The 13,806-nt window shown below is 41.4% G+C and overlaps 2 protein-coding genes across 5 annotated transcripts in view; one reads left to right on the top strand and one right to left on the bottom strand.

The window, feature by feature from the left end:
- The window catches only part of TRAPPC12 (trafficking protein particle complex subunit 12), a 227,915-nt gene that overhangs the window by 81,490 nt on the left and 132,619 nt on the right, over positions 1–13,806 (bottom strand). The gene's annotated exons all lie outside the window — the stretch shown is intronic.
- Positions 1–13,806, top strand: part of EIPR1 (EARP complex and GARP complex interacting protein 1) — a 66,450-nt gene that overhangs the window by 28,253 nt on the left and 24,391 nt on the right. For all 4 annotated transcript variants that reach the window (XR_014006797.1, XR_014006798.1, XM_081189178.1 and 1 more), the window contains exon 4: positions 11,427–11,583. Coding sequence is in view for 2 of the 4 variants with exons in the window: in XM_081189178.1 (XP_081045304.1) it covers positions 11,427–11,583 (157 nt within the window). In the remaining 2 variants the exon portion in view is untranslated. The remainder of the gene's footprint in view (positions 1–11,426; positions 11,584–13,806) is intronic.

Below are 13,806 nucleotides of genomic sequence, written 5' to 3'. Positions count from 1 at the left end.
GTGCTTACCTGTAAAAGGAGTGAGTAATAAGAAGGAAGTGTGAGGATTTAATCGTCCCCTTAAACTTCAGATTTGTAAGTGACAAAAAATAACGGGTTCATCTCTGTAATGGGCAATGAAAATACGTTATGAGCTTTTTAGGAGTTGTAGAACTGCTTGGTTTCTAAAACTCCAAGGGTTGGTAACAGGCAACTCCTTCAAAGGGTAGATTATGGGATGCATGAGAGAGCATTCAGTAACGTATGTTGCCAACAAGATGTCAGCGTGTTTAATCATTTTGGTTTGAAGAATATAACAGATGGCACCAAAGTTGTGGTTACATTAGGTGAGTGTGGGTATTAGTAAGGGTGGTTTAATGCTTAAAAACACACAAAAACTTTGATTTGCTTCATATCTTCTCTCAAGGACCCAGGCCTATCTAGGAGTGCCAATGAATAAAATTTTGGAAGGGAGGGCGGTAAGCTCCACCCTGCAAAATCGATCACATGACATGGTGCATGCACACCATTTGAATGGCAATGCCCATCAACTTTGGGGAGGCCCAGCCCCTCAAATATTTTATTGGGGGGCTGAAGTGACTTCGGCCTCTAGGAGTTGGTTTCTATCAGCCCATCTCTCCCGACTGATCAAAGGCCACTCAACTACTTAGGTCTATCAGTTCTTCCGGAAAGTGCTGTAGAGAAGATTAAAATAAAACCTTGTGTAGCCAAGTTAGCTCTCCTGGCAACGTTTTGGATACCAATTTATGATAAGTGTGGCAAAGCTAGAAAACTGTCCTAGGAAATATATAGGCCTGAGCCATCTAAAGTTAGTTTCAACACATTCCCATTGAAATTACTAGAGCAAGTTTAGTCTTGACTAACTTAAAAGCATATTACTTTCACTGGCACTGAGGACTTTCTGAATGCATTCTCTACTGGTATTGTTTGAGGAAAAGGTTCTAGAAAGAGTGACTTCTGAATTTCAAAGGATAACAAATATTATGGGGCTAAATGTATAGCGACAGCAATACAAAGAGCTATTTAAGTATACCCAAAAACTTGGTCAAGCCCAGTTGAATTTTGGTTCCTTCCTTCCTTCCAGGTTTGTAGTAGGTTTGTCGTTTGATTTTCTGGGGTATTCCATTCCCCCTAAAAGTTAGTTAGCATTTTATGCCAACTGAGCACCCCCAGGTCTTATTGGACTGTTTGGGGGGAACCTTCTTTTCTGAGCTTTTCTCAAGAGGTACACACAGGTATGTGCCCAGTCTTTTCCTTCTCACGGTAGAAGTATCTCTATTTGTAGGGCTCCATGCCCTTAGTTTGAGACTCTGTGGCCTTACTGCAAGATGTCATAACACTGAAAAAATCAGAGCATTCCACAAGATGGAAATTCAGAAAAACGTGTGAAGAATGCCTCCAAAAACAGCAACATAGGCTCAGACCAGAAAATAAGCTCCTAATGTATTTTGGGCACACAGACGGGACAGAGATGCATCATATCACAGCCTCTCAGTGGAGAGGGAGGACTGCTTGCTAGACTCCAAGGAATGTCAGCCAGGTTTGCAAGATGCGAAAACCTGATACCTTCCTACTCAACAGACTGTCTTGTGCCTGCAAATATGCACGGTCTTGATATAATTAGCAGCTATTGTACTTTGAAAGTGAGAGATCTGTCTAGCCAGTCTCCAATTAGTTCCCCTCCTTTTTTAAAGGGGGGCACTCTTCAGTGTTTCCAAACCGTAGCTTGGCCTGTAGTGATAGCAAAGAAACATAAAATTGGTCAGTTTATTACATTTGCACGGAATCTTGTTTTCCCAACACACTGGTCATTCCTAGGCCAGGTACAGTGTTCCGAGGGGGAATGTGCCACAGGGCAGGACCTTGCGGGTGGAGTCCAGTTGGTACCTTTGCACTCAGAAACAGGCCTTTGTTCCAGTGGGTGCCTTCACTAATGGAAGAGGAGAGGGAGTGGTTTTTTGCCCATTTCCCTTGCCACCTTCCACCATCTTCTGGAGAGTCCCTCATCTGCAGAGTTGATTTGGGAGGGTGCTGGGTGGAATGGCTGAAAACCACCTCTTCTTCCCATTAGCAGAATTGCCTGCTGGATTTCTCTTTTGGGAGCACATGGCACTAACTGGACTCTTAACCTAGGACAGGTTTCTTAATGGGGTTAGAAAAACACTATGGTAGTATTTTGTTACTATGTTATATGCAGGTGGCACTGTGGGTTAAACCACAGAGCCTAGGACTTGCTGATCGAATCTCCGCGACGGGGTGAGTTCCTGTTGCTCGGTCCCTGCTCCTGCCAACCTAGCAGTTCGAAAGCACATCAAAGTGCAAGTAGATAAATATTTACCGCTCCGGCGGGAAGGTAAACGGCGTTTCCGTGCACTGCTCTGGTTCACCAGAAGTGGCTTAGTCATGCTGGCCACATGACCCAGAAGCTGTACGCCGGCTCCCTCGGCCAACAAAGCGAGATGAGCACCGCAACCCCAGAGTCGGTCACGACTGGACCTAATGGTTAGGGGTCCCTTTACCTTTACCTTTATACAGTCATACCTCGGGTTGGAAGTCGCTTCAGGTTAAGCCTTTTCGGGTTGCGCTCTGCGGCGACCTGGAAGTAATGGAGCGCGTTACTTCCAGGTTTCGCCACTTCCGCATGCGCAGATGCTCAAAATGACGTCATGCGCGGAAGCGGCGAATCGCGACCCACGGACGCAGGTTGCATTCGCTTCAGGGTGCGAATGGGGCTCCGGAACGGATCCCATTCGCATCCAGAGGTACCACTGTATATTTTTGTGACTTTATATTGTAAACCGCTCTGTGATCCTTGGATGAAGGGAGGTATAGAAAATAAGTTAGTTAGTTAGTTAGTTAGTTAGTAAGTAGTGGTAGCTCAATTCCACCCAATGTTAGTGATCTGCCAGTGTATAATAATAGCCAAAGGATCTAAACCATGTTTAAGCCAAGAAATCTGTTAGTCACTATGCTTGTACCATACAATAGCAGATAATATTTATTCATGTTTCCCTCTTGAACTAGGTAATAAGGAAATGTTTGTCTGAAACTGAAGTAGTTAATTTTGTATCAAAGAAGCAGATATTCATACTTAGCAACCTTAGACTTCATTTATTAGTGTTGTTTTACCTACGTTGTTAGTTGAGTACATTTAGTATTCGGATTCTGCAAAATTAAATGACGCTTATTTCTGTCAATCTTCTGCATCCCCGGGGACTTCCGGTCGGTGCCAGCGCTTAATGGCGGTCCTGCCTCCGAGCTCCGGAGAAGGACTGCTTCGCAAGTTCGGGTCTTACCCGCTACGGCGAGCGGGAGACCCCTAAAATCCCAGGCGCTGAAGCCTGAGAACAAGGAGACTCGGTGGGCACCTTTGCGCCCCCCGGTACCGTGAAAGAGCCTTTTTAAAGGCTACGGATCGACATCGGGAGTGAGCGCGGTGCTGAGAGTCGCTACCCAGCCTGCGAAGTGAAGCCGCGTCGCCATAAGCGGAGAGCGCCGATTTCTTCCTGAAAAGAAAATCTGGACGGAATTCCCGTGAGTAGGATTTGAAAAACAATTGGGACCCTTTTAAACCTTGAAAATTGAGCTAAAAGCGGGGGATTAAATCAAGGAAGTCTGCCTCCCCCCGACTGCATGAAAGTGAAAGCAACGGAACTTTAAACTTGCATCCGATGAAACCCGCTCTTTAATTAACCAAACCGGGCACTGAGACTTTAGATCTCCCCTCTAGCTAGCAGGGCAGAGGGGAGGTGAATGAGACTTTAAAAACTGCATGATTTACCTGAAGTAAAAATCCTCTGCTGTCTCATCTATTGAAAGTACGAAACGGTCTGCCTTTTCAGAACAATAGGTCACTGAACTGACTTTTGCCTGCAAAGTGATACTGTGATACAAAGTTCACATAGTGACTGGCTACAGTGTATTACAAGGAGAAACAGCATAAACTGGGAAACTGTGGCAATTTGTAGCTACAAGCTTTTAGCAATATTGACTTTGACTGTGTTAATCTCTCTTTTCTATACCTTTGGACATTCTCCTTTGTTCTTGTACTCGGACACTTTATTTTATGGCCATTTTGATTTGCTCCCCCTAGAGGGTAAAGTAAAGTTCGACACGGCCTAGGACAGTGGAATTTTCCAACAGGAAACAGCTCCCGTGGGAAGTGACCTTGACATGAGTGGCGCACAAGAAGAGATTGTCACAAGAGCCAAAATTAGGCAACAACAACAACAGCTGCAACAGCAACAGACAAAAAAAAGAGGCTCAATTTCAGCTGCAACTCCAGGACCAGCAGGAACAACAGAACAGGAAAAAGGAGCAGCTGCCTCTATGGAAGCTGTGACAGACGCTCTGCTCAAGATAAATCAAACTCTGGAGTCTTTGACAAAACAGACTTCAGAAAATACACAAAAATTAACAGAAATATCAGTAAGATTAAACCAGAACACAGAATCTATAAATAAATTGGTGGAGGAAAACGCTACTACACGTCAAATTGCCGAAGATGCCAAAGCTGTTGCTGGAGAGACGCAAGAGAAATTAGAGCCGATTGCCAAGAAGGTCTATGAGCATGATGCAACTTTGGCCTTGTGGGAGTTACAGAGAAAAGAGAGAAATTTGAAATTAAGATCGATTCCGGAGAACGAGAGAGACAATCTTGCGGAATACCTGACACGGGAGTTTGTGGACTGCTGGGATCTGGAGGAAGACGAATTTAAAATTACAACAGCTTTTAGACTGGGTAAAAAACAGGACAGAAAGACCCCGAGAGACTGCCTGATTACATTTAGATCCAAGGAGGAAAGAGACAAAATATTAGGACTACATTTTGAAAAGGCCCTGCAAATTGGCAACTCAACTGTACAGATCTTTAAAGACATCCCAAAATATATCTTGGACTTAAGAAACTTCTACAAGGACCTGGCTCTTTTGTTAAAGAAAAATTCCATCCGCTTTAGGTGGGAATTTCCACAAGGACTGTCATTTGACTACAAGGCAAAAAAGGTGAAAATAAAGACAATTCAAGATAAAGACAAATTTTTGGCAAGAAATCAGGAGGACTTACAGAAGGGGACTGTGGATGTACTGGCAGAACAGAGGAGAGCACTAGATATCCTGAATCTTTCGATTGGACAAAAACCACCACCATCAGAAGAAGAGCAACAACTTGGAGCTGTTGGAGGAGCCTTAAGAAAATAACAAGATGGCTTTGCAATTCCTTAGTTGGAATTGTAATGGGCTCAATGGGCCTTTGAAGAGAAGACAAGTATTCCATATATTGAATAGAGAACAGCTGGATTTGATATGTCTACAAGAAACTCATATAACTAGAGCCCACAGGAGACTACTTACAAATAAAAGGCTAGGACAAGAATTTGTTTCATCAGACAAAGTTAAGAAAAGAGGAGTTGTAATATATGTGAAAGAAAAATGGGCTCCAAAAATGATATTTAAAGATGAACAAGGGAGATATTTGGCAGTGGAGATACAAGTACAAGGAGAAAAACTTTTAGTTGTTGGAATTTATGCACCAAATGAAGGCAAATCTGACTTCTTTAAGAGACTTCATGAAACCTTGACGGACTACCTGGACTACAATATGATAATTATGGGAGACATGAATGGCGTGGTCTCCACTAATATGGATAAGGCACAAAGACTAACAATCAGTAAGGAAGGGAGACTTCCTAAGACTTTCTTTGAAATGACTGATAACATGGACTTGATAGATATATGGAGAACAAGGAACCCTCTGGAGAGAGAGGGAACCTTTTTCTCCCAAGCAATGTTGACCTGGACCAGAATTGATCAAATTTGGATTACTAGTGGTATGGCCCCAAAGATTAAGAAGGTGGAAATCTGCCCAAAAACTTGCTCCGACCATAACGCCGTGAAGATGGAAATGAAACTTACAACAACTGGTCAATTTAGATGGAGAATGAATGACGCCCTCTTTCGAGACAAGGAGATCCTTATGAAGGCCCAAAAAACCTTAAAAGACTATTTTGAAATAAATTTGAGGGCTGACGTTGAGAAAAGAGTGATCTGGGACGCAAGCAAAGCGGTGATGCGAGGCTTCTTGATTCAACAAAACTCAATAAAGAGGAAAAAACAAAATGAGAAAAAAGAAAAGATTCTGGAAAAGATAAAAGAAGGAGAGAAAAAATTAAGAGCAAAACCAAAGTCCCAGGAGATTTTAAGAGAGATCAAGTTATATCAATCACAATACATGGAATTGATGAACCTGGAGATTGAATGGAAGATAAAGCAGATGAAGCAAAAGACATTTGAATCAGCAAATAAATGCGGTAAACTTCTGGCCTGGCAACTGAAGAAAAGGCAGAAACTAAATACAGTCACATGGAAAGAATATCTCTAAACCTAATGAAATTAGAAATTGCTTCCTGAGTTATTTTAAAAAGCTTTATACTCAAGGCCCGCAAAATGAAGAAGATATAGATAAATTCCTTGATAAATATGGACTACAAAAAATCTTTCATCAAAACAAGATGGATTTGAACCAGAGAATAACAGAACAAGAGATAGAGGCTGCCATTCAGAATATGCAACTGGGCAAATCTCCAGGACCAGATGGATTGACTTCAAGATACTACAAATCGCTGAAGGAATGGCTGATTCAACCACTAAAAGAAGTCTGTAATGAGATCCTTGAGGGAAAAAAGACACCTGAATCGTGGAAAGAAGCATATATTTCACTCATACCAAAGACAGAGACTGAAAAGACTCAACTGAAGAACTACCGCCCAATATCACTACTTAATGTGGATTACAAAATCTTTGCAGACATTTTGGCAAAAAGATTTAAAAGAGTGTTGATGGAGAAGATTCATAGGGACCAAGCAGGCTTTCTCCCTAAAAGACACCTAGCAGACAATGTAAGGAATGTGATAGATATTTTGGAAAAGCTAGAGGTGAACATAAACACTAAAGCAGTATTGATCTTTGTGGACGCGGAGAAAGCCTTTGACAATATTTCTTGGAGCTTTATGATAAAGAATCTCCATGGGATGGGGGTAGGTCAAGGTTTTGAGAATGGTATGGCTGCAATATACTCTGAACAAAAAGCTAAATTGATTGTAAATAATGTAGTGACGGAGGAACTTAAGATAGAAAAAGGAACACGACAGGGGTGTCCAATTTCCCCATTACTTTTTATCTCAGTTCTGGAGGTGTTGCTGAATATGATAAGGGAAGACCAGCAGGTTAAGGGAGTGCAGGTCGGAGCTAAACATTACAAGCTAAGAGCGTTTGCAGATGACCTAGTATTGACTTTGCAAGAGCCAAACACTAGTACGAAAAAGGTTTTAGAAATAATACAACAGTTTGGCCAGGTAGCTGGATTTAAGCTGAATAAACAAAAAACCAAAGTCTTAGGAAAAAATTTAACAGAGATAGAAAAGGAGAAGTTTCAAGAGGAGACAGGGTTGACACTGGTCAAGAAGGTGAAATACCTAGGGGTTTATTTGACATCTAAAAATGTGAATTTGTATAAAGATAACTACGAAAAATGTTGGTCGGAAATCAAAAAAGATCTAGAAATATGGTCAAATTTGAAATTGTCAATGTTAGGCCGAATTGCTGTGATCAAAATGAATGTATTGCCTAGAATGTTATTTTTGTTCCAGACCTTGCAGATCCTGGACAAGATGGAATGTTTTAAGAGGTGGCAGAAAGATATTTCGAAATTTGTCTGGCAGGGCAAAAAGCCCAGAATTAAATTTAAAATATTGACAGATGCTAAAGAAAGAGGGGGTTTTGCCCTGCCGGACTTGAAATTGTATTATGAGGCAGCAGCATTTTGCTGGCTGAAAGAATGGATGCTCCTCGAAAACACAGACATCTTAGATCTGGAAGGTTTTAACAATGCTTTTGGTTGGCATGCATATCTATGGTATGACAAAGTTAATAGTGCCTTTAAGAACCACATTGTTAGAAAAGCATTGTTTAATGTTTGGATAAGATATAAAGATCTGTTGGAAAACAAAACCCCTAGATGGGTCTCACCAGTGGAGGCCAAGGCAGTGAAGAAACTCAATATGGAGGTCGGATGGCCGAAGTATTGGGAAATTTTGGAACATGATGGAGATAAGCTGAAATTGCAAAGTTATGAGAAACTGAAGCATAAGGTACAAAATTGGTTTCAATACCATCAAATAGTGGAATTTTTCAAACAGGACAGGAAAATCGGTTTCCAGATGGAAAAATCAAAATTAGAAACTGAATTGTTAGAACCTAGTACTAAGAATTTATCTAGAATGTATAACTTGTTGCTGAAATGGAATACACAGGAGGAAATAGTCAAATCAGCTATGATTAAGTGGGCACAGGATGTTGGTCATAACATCATGTCAGATGACTGGGAATGGTTATGGAACACCGGTATCAAATTTACGGCATGTAATGCCTTAAAGGAAAACATTATGAAAATGGTATACAGGTGGTACATGACCCCAGTCAAGCTGGCAAAAATTTATCATTTGCCCGACAACAAATGTTGGAAATGCAAAGACACTGAAGGTACCTTCTACCACCTTTGGTGGACATGCCCGAAGATTAAGGCTTTCTGGGAAATGATCTATAATGAAATGAAAAAGGTACTTAAATGTACTTTTCCTAAAAAACCAGAGGCCTTTCTCTTGGGCATTGTCGGCCAATTGGTGTCAAAGAAGGATAGAGCTTTTTTCATGTACGCTACAACAGCAGCAAGAATACTCATCGCAAAGCATTGGAAGACACAAGATCTACCCACTCTGGAAGAATGGCAGATGAAAGTGATGGACTATATGACATTGGCCGAGATGACAGGCAGAATCCGTGACCAAGGAAAAGAGACAGTGGAAGAAGAATGGAGAAAATTCAAAAGTTACCTTAAGGACTATTATAAACTCAATGAATGTTAGAGTGTTTTGGTTCTTAGGAACAAAGGGATAGAGTGACATAAGGTTAGAATATAGAGATGACTAAGATGACTGAGGTTGGAAAGTAACAATTGGGAGTTGCTATAAAATTATGGACATTGGGATGCAGAAAGGGGGGGTATGGGGAAGTCCCAGAAAAGAGGTTTATGAAAATATGTTATGAAATTATACGTGTATGTTTGTTTTCCTAAGTGTTTGTTTGTTCTTTAAAATTTCGTAAAACCAATAAAAATTTTATAAAAAAAAAAAAATCTTCTGCATCCCCCTCTCCTTAGTTTTCCACATTATGATGCAGGGATGATTCTATGCATTCTCTGTAATAGGGATGGGGAACCTGTGGCTTTCCAGATGTTGTTGTACTATAACCCCCATCATCTTTGACCATTGTTGGTGCTCCCAACAACCTTTGGAGGGCCACATACTCCCCGAATATGCACTCTTTTGCAGAGAACCTCAATGGATTATTAGTTTCGCCTACATGCAGATGGATAGAGTTGCTCAACCAATAGGATTGGACTGCCATATTGTAGAGATTCCATTTTGGCCACTGGAGTTCATTGGAGAGCCTTAAGTAATTCACTGTCATCGTCCCCGCCTTAACCTACCTCATAGGGTTGTTGTAAAAAGTAATGTTATAAAACACTTGTATGCTAATGCTACTACTTTCAGTGCCTAATACAGGTTCTGTGTTTAAGCAGAGTTCTTAGCCTATATCCACATTCTAGGCTTATGTTTAGAAGTAGGTTCTAAAACTGCACTTTACATTTATCATGGAGTTTGTAAGCCTAATAATTCGGAACATTTGTATCTGCGGAGTTTATTGTCTTCCTTCACTAATGACAATTAGCATTGTTGTTTTTTATGCTCTTCACCAAATGTGGGGTTTTGCGTGCTGAGCCGTTCATTCCTTGCAGCTTTCACCAGGTTTTCTCCCCTATCTTTGCATAGCCTTTTGTTAAGCATTAACTATTTATTGGAAATTTTCTGTGTTTCAATGTGTACATGCCCGCTGATTGCAGAATAACTCGTGGTGCTACAAAAGTACACCCAACACTAAACAGCAGAAGCCAAACAATCAGGGGAATGAATAAATAAATAAATACAAAGGGGGGGAAAAGACATATGAACATAGTAAACACATTGTCATTGTACTATTGTATAACCTTTTGAAATCTGGTTTACGGAGTGTTTGAAACATTGCTAGATCAGGATGGTAATAAATTTGTCACTGAGTCTGCAACGGTATAAATTTAGCATGGATGATATAGGGCAGGCATAGGCAAACTCGGCCCTCCAGATGTTTTGGGACTACAACTCCCATCATCCCTTACCACTGGTCCTGTTAGCTAGGGATGATGGGATTTGTAGTCCCAAAACATCTGGAGGACTGAGTTTGCCTATGCCTGATTTAGGGATTAGAAACCAGAACTGGCGATACTTGTATTCATGTGACTATATTGGGGGATATTCCATGTTAATCATATATGGGGTGATAATTATATATGGAGTCATACTTGGAGGACACCCTCTGACTTAGTTGGATATCGCTCTTTGTTCTTGGGGTTGGTTGGTTTCATTTATTCACTGTGGTGTGCAAGAGCTTTCCACAACTTCCATGAAGCAGGAGCTTTTTTGGGATTACCTCCAATACCCATTACACTACAGATGGGGAACCTGTGGCCTGCCGTATGATTTTGGGTTACAACTAACATCACCTGACTATTGGCCATGCTGACTGGGGCTGACAGGATGTAGAGTCCAACAACATCTGGAGAGTCAAAAGTGCCACAGAGCAACAAGGGTCTTTGAGCACTTGTAAGCATGTCAATAGTTTTCCATTCTGTGCGTTCCTGGAAATTCTGGAACTGGCAACGGCCTTGGGTTTGAAATGTTTTGGGGAGCCAATAAACCAGGGACTCAGAGATTGGATTGTTCAGACTTTCTGCTGAAAGGACTGAAGCAGGCGCTCTCTGAAAGTATAGGGCTTTAAAAATGTCGTTCTCTGCAGAGGAGGTGATTTAGTGCCGCACATGCAAATTAAAGGCAACCCAGCAAAGCCAGAGAGGGAGACCTTAAAAACTGTGCCTGCATTAAGGTGAAAAATGGTACTCTTAGCAACGGCTCGCTGTAATTTCCAATATTAATTGAAATGGACATATGGGAAGCAGCCCTGGAAAACTACTTCTGAGGCGGGTTGCGTTATGCACTGAATGTTTGGCTTTAAAATGTGAGAAATCTGAGTTAAATCTATGCTAATTATGGGCTCTGTGTTAAACTGCTTGCTTCCTTTGTAACCCATCATTTTGCCTGTGTGCCATATCGTCAGAATAAAGTTCAGTAGGATTATTTAAATATTTTAAATGGCAGATGTGCTGTGACTCGCCTATGGTTATGAAAATACTGATGAACCATATTCCAGAAAGCCTTTCCTCCCCCCCCTTCCATCTCCCCATACTGTGATCTGTTGACATTATCCTCTGTTCCTTAGCTTCAGACAGTAAAGTCATGACATGTGCGGCTGTTTGGAGGATGCCGAAGGAATTGGAATCAGGCAGTCATGAATCCCCTGATGATTCATCAAGCAACGCTCAAACCCTGGAGCTACTCTGTCACCTTGACAACACGGCCCATGGCAATATGGCCGGGTAGGATTCTGCATATTTTATACTCTCAGGAAGGGGGGGGGGGATGTGAAGGATAGACCTATTCTCTTCAATGCAGGTTTATAGTAAGTTTGGGGTTTGCACATGTTAAATATACATACTTCTGAGAAATCATACATACTGACTTCTTCTGGGGCTTTCTGGGGGGGGGGGGAGATTTATTCCAAACAGCATCAGGGATTAAAAGCATTAGTCCTGCAAACTCAACATTGGTGCAACTATCTTTCTGCAGTTCTGCTGTGTCTTTCCTTTTGTACATGTATATATGTTCATCTGCACACCAACTAATGCTAGCTGTTCAGTCACATTCTCTTTAACTTGGAAATTCTGTTTTGATCTTTGTTTGGGTTCTAACTTTCTCTCCTATGTTTGGTCTACCCTGAAGTTGAAATTTTATTTTATTGTGCACTTTTATTGCAAAAAAAGTAGATGCTTTCCTATCAAGAACTGATTGCGGAGTATTATCAAAAAAAGCTTTTCACATTTCCTTCTAATTAGTTAATGATGACTGGTGTGTGTTTACAGCGTTATTGATGAAAATCCCCACCCCCTTTATATGTTTGTGTACTGGTAAGATAGGACTGTTAAGACACCGTAACCAAATTTTGCATGCCAGTTCCTGAGATGAAGGATCAGGTTTTTATCTATGTTTGGATACAGCTGGGTCCTATTTTGAATGAAGATGGTGGGTGGAACATTTCAAAACTGCACTGGTTTTGGGAGTTTCTTAAAACTCCCAAACAACACCAGGCTGCGAGTATTAAAAAATGTAGCTTTAAGTACAGTCATACCTTGGATCTCAAACGCCTTGGCTCCCGAACAAATCGGCTCCCGAACAATCAAAACCCAGAAGTTTTCAAACGGAAGCCCAACGTCCAGTGTGGCTTCCGATTGGCTGCAGGACCTTCCTGCAGTCAATCAGAAGCCGTGCTTTGGTTTCCGAATGTTTTGGAAGTCAAACGGACTTCCGGAACGGATTCTATTCGACTTCCGAGGTACAACTGCATACATATATAAGGTATTGCTCTTCAGAGTGTTTCCAGTAGTACATATTGCTGGGGGTTTTTCTTGAGAGTCTTGTTCCGCCAGTTGACCAGTCCATCACAAAACTGGTTATCCAGTTGTCCGCTTCCTTGCACTGGTATAGCATTATCTTTACTACATGGGCTATCTCCTAGACTCTTGCTATCCAGTCTTCTAATGTGGGAGTGCCCATTTCCCCCAAATATGTATGTTTTTGTTTGTTTTTGTTTTATTATGTATTTTGTGTTCTCATTTTGTATTTTTATGTTGCGAACCATCCTGTGTTCTTTGGATGAAGGACAGTATATCAATTTAATAAATAAAATAAGATAAAAATGGCTGTTAACAAGTGTATTACCAGTTCCATAGCAACAGATAAGACCAAGTCTGTAACATTTCCAAACAATATGACCAGTGGGTCACCACATCCTGTTATATTTCCCTTGTTTACATCAGCTTTGTTACTACACACACAGGCACACACACACACACACACACACACACACACACACAGGTACCTCTAGTTACAAACTTAATTAGTTCTGGAGGTCCGTTCTTAACCTTAAACTGTTCTTAACTAGAGGTGTGCTTTTGCTAATGGAGCCTCTTGCTGCTGCTGCACTGCCGGCACACGATTTCCGTTCTCATCCTGGGGCAAAGTTCTCAGCTCAAGGTACCTCTTCCAGGTTAGCGGAGTTTGTAACCTGAAGCGTTTGTAACCTGAGGCGTTGTTGTTATGAATGAAAATAAATTTCAGTAAAAAAGATGCAGCAACAATGGTCTTGTGGTACCATAGACAAACTTACTGTGACATAAGCTTTTCCAGATGCCCATTTTCTGACCCATGAAAGCTTACACTGTTTGCCAATCTTCAGGGTGCCATGGAAGTCTTGATCTGTTGCAGCAAAATCAACAAGCGCTGCTGCTTTCTGCTGTTCCAGCCTGTTGAGTGGGCACGTAGCCTTGGCTTTATCTTTGCCGCTTTTTTCTGCTTGCTTCACCATACCCCTCTCTTTCTCCACTTTCTCTGTTGTTTCCTATGTGTCCCAATTTCAGATTGTAAGCTCCTAGGAACAGCAACCTGTCCTCTTGCATTCTGTAAAGTGTCAGGCACATTGTGTTACCCTTTCAAATATGGGGTGCATATGCTCACAGAATAAATGAAAGATTTGGACCTGTATC

This window comes from Podarcis bocagei, assembly GCF_964188305.1.
Source record: "Podarcis bocagei genome assembly, chromosome: 3".
NCBI lineage: Eukaryota > Metazoa > Chordata > Lepidosauria > Squamata > Lacertidae > Podarcis > Podarcis bocagei.
This window is presented reverse-complemented; position numbering and strand designations above follow the sequence as displayed.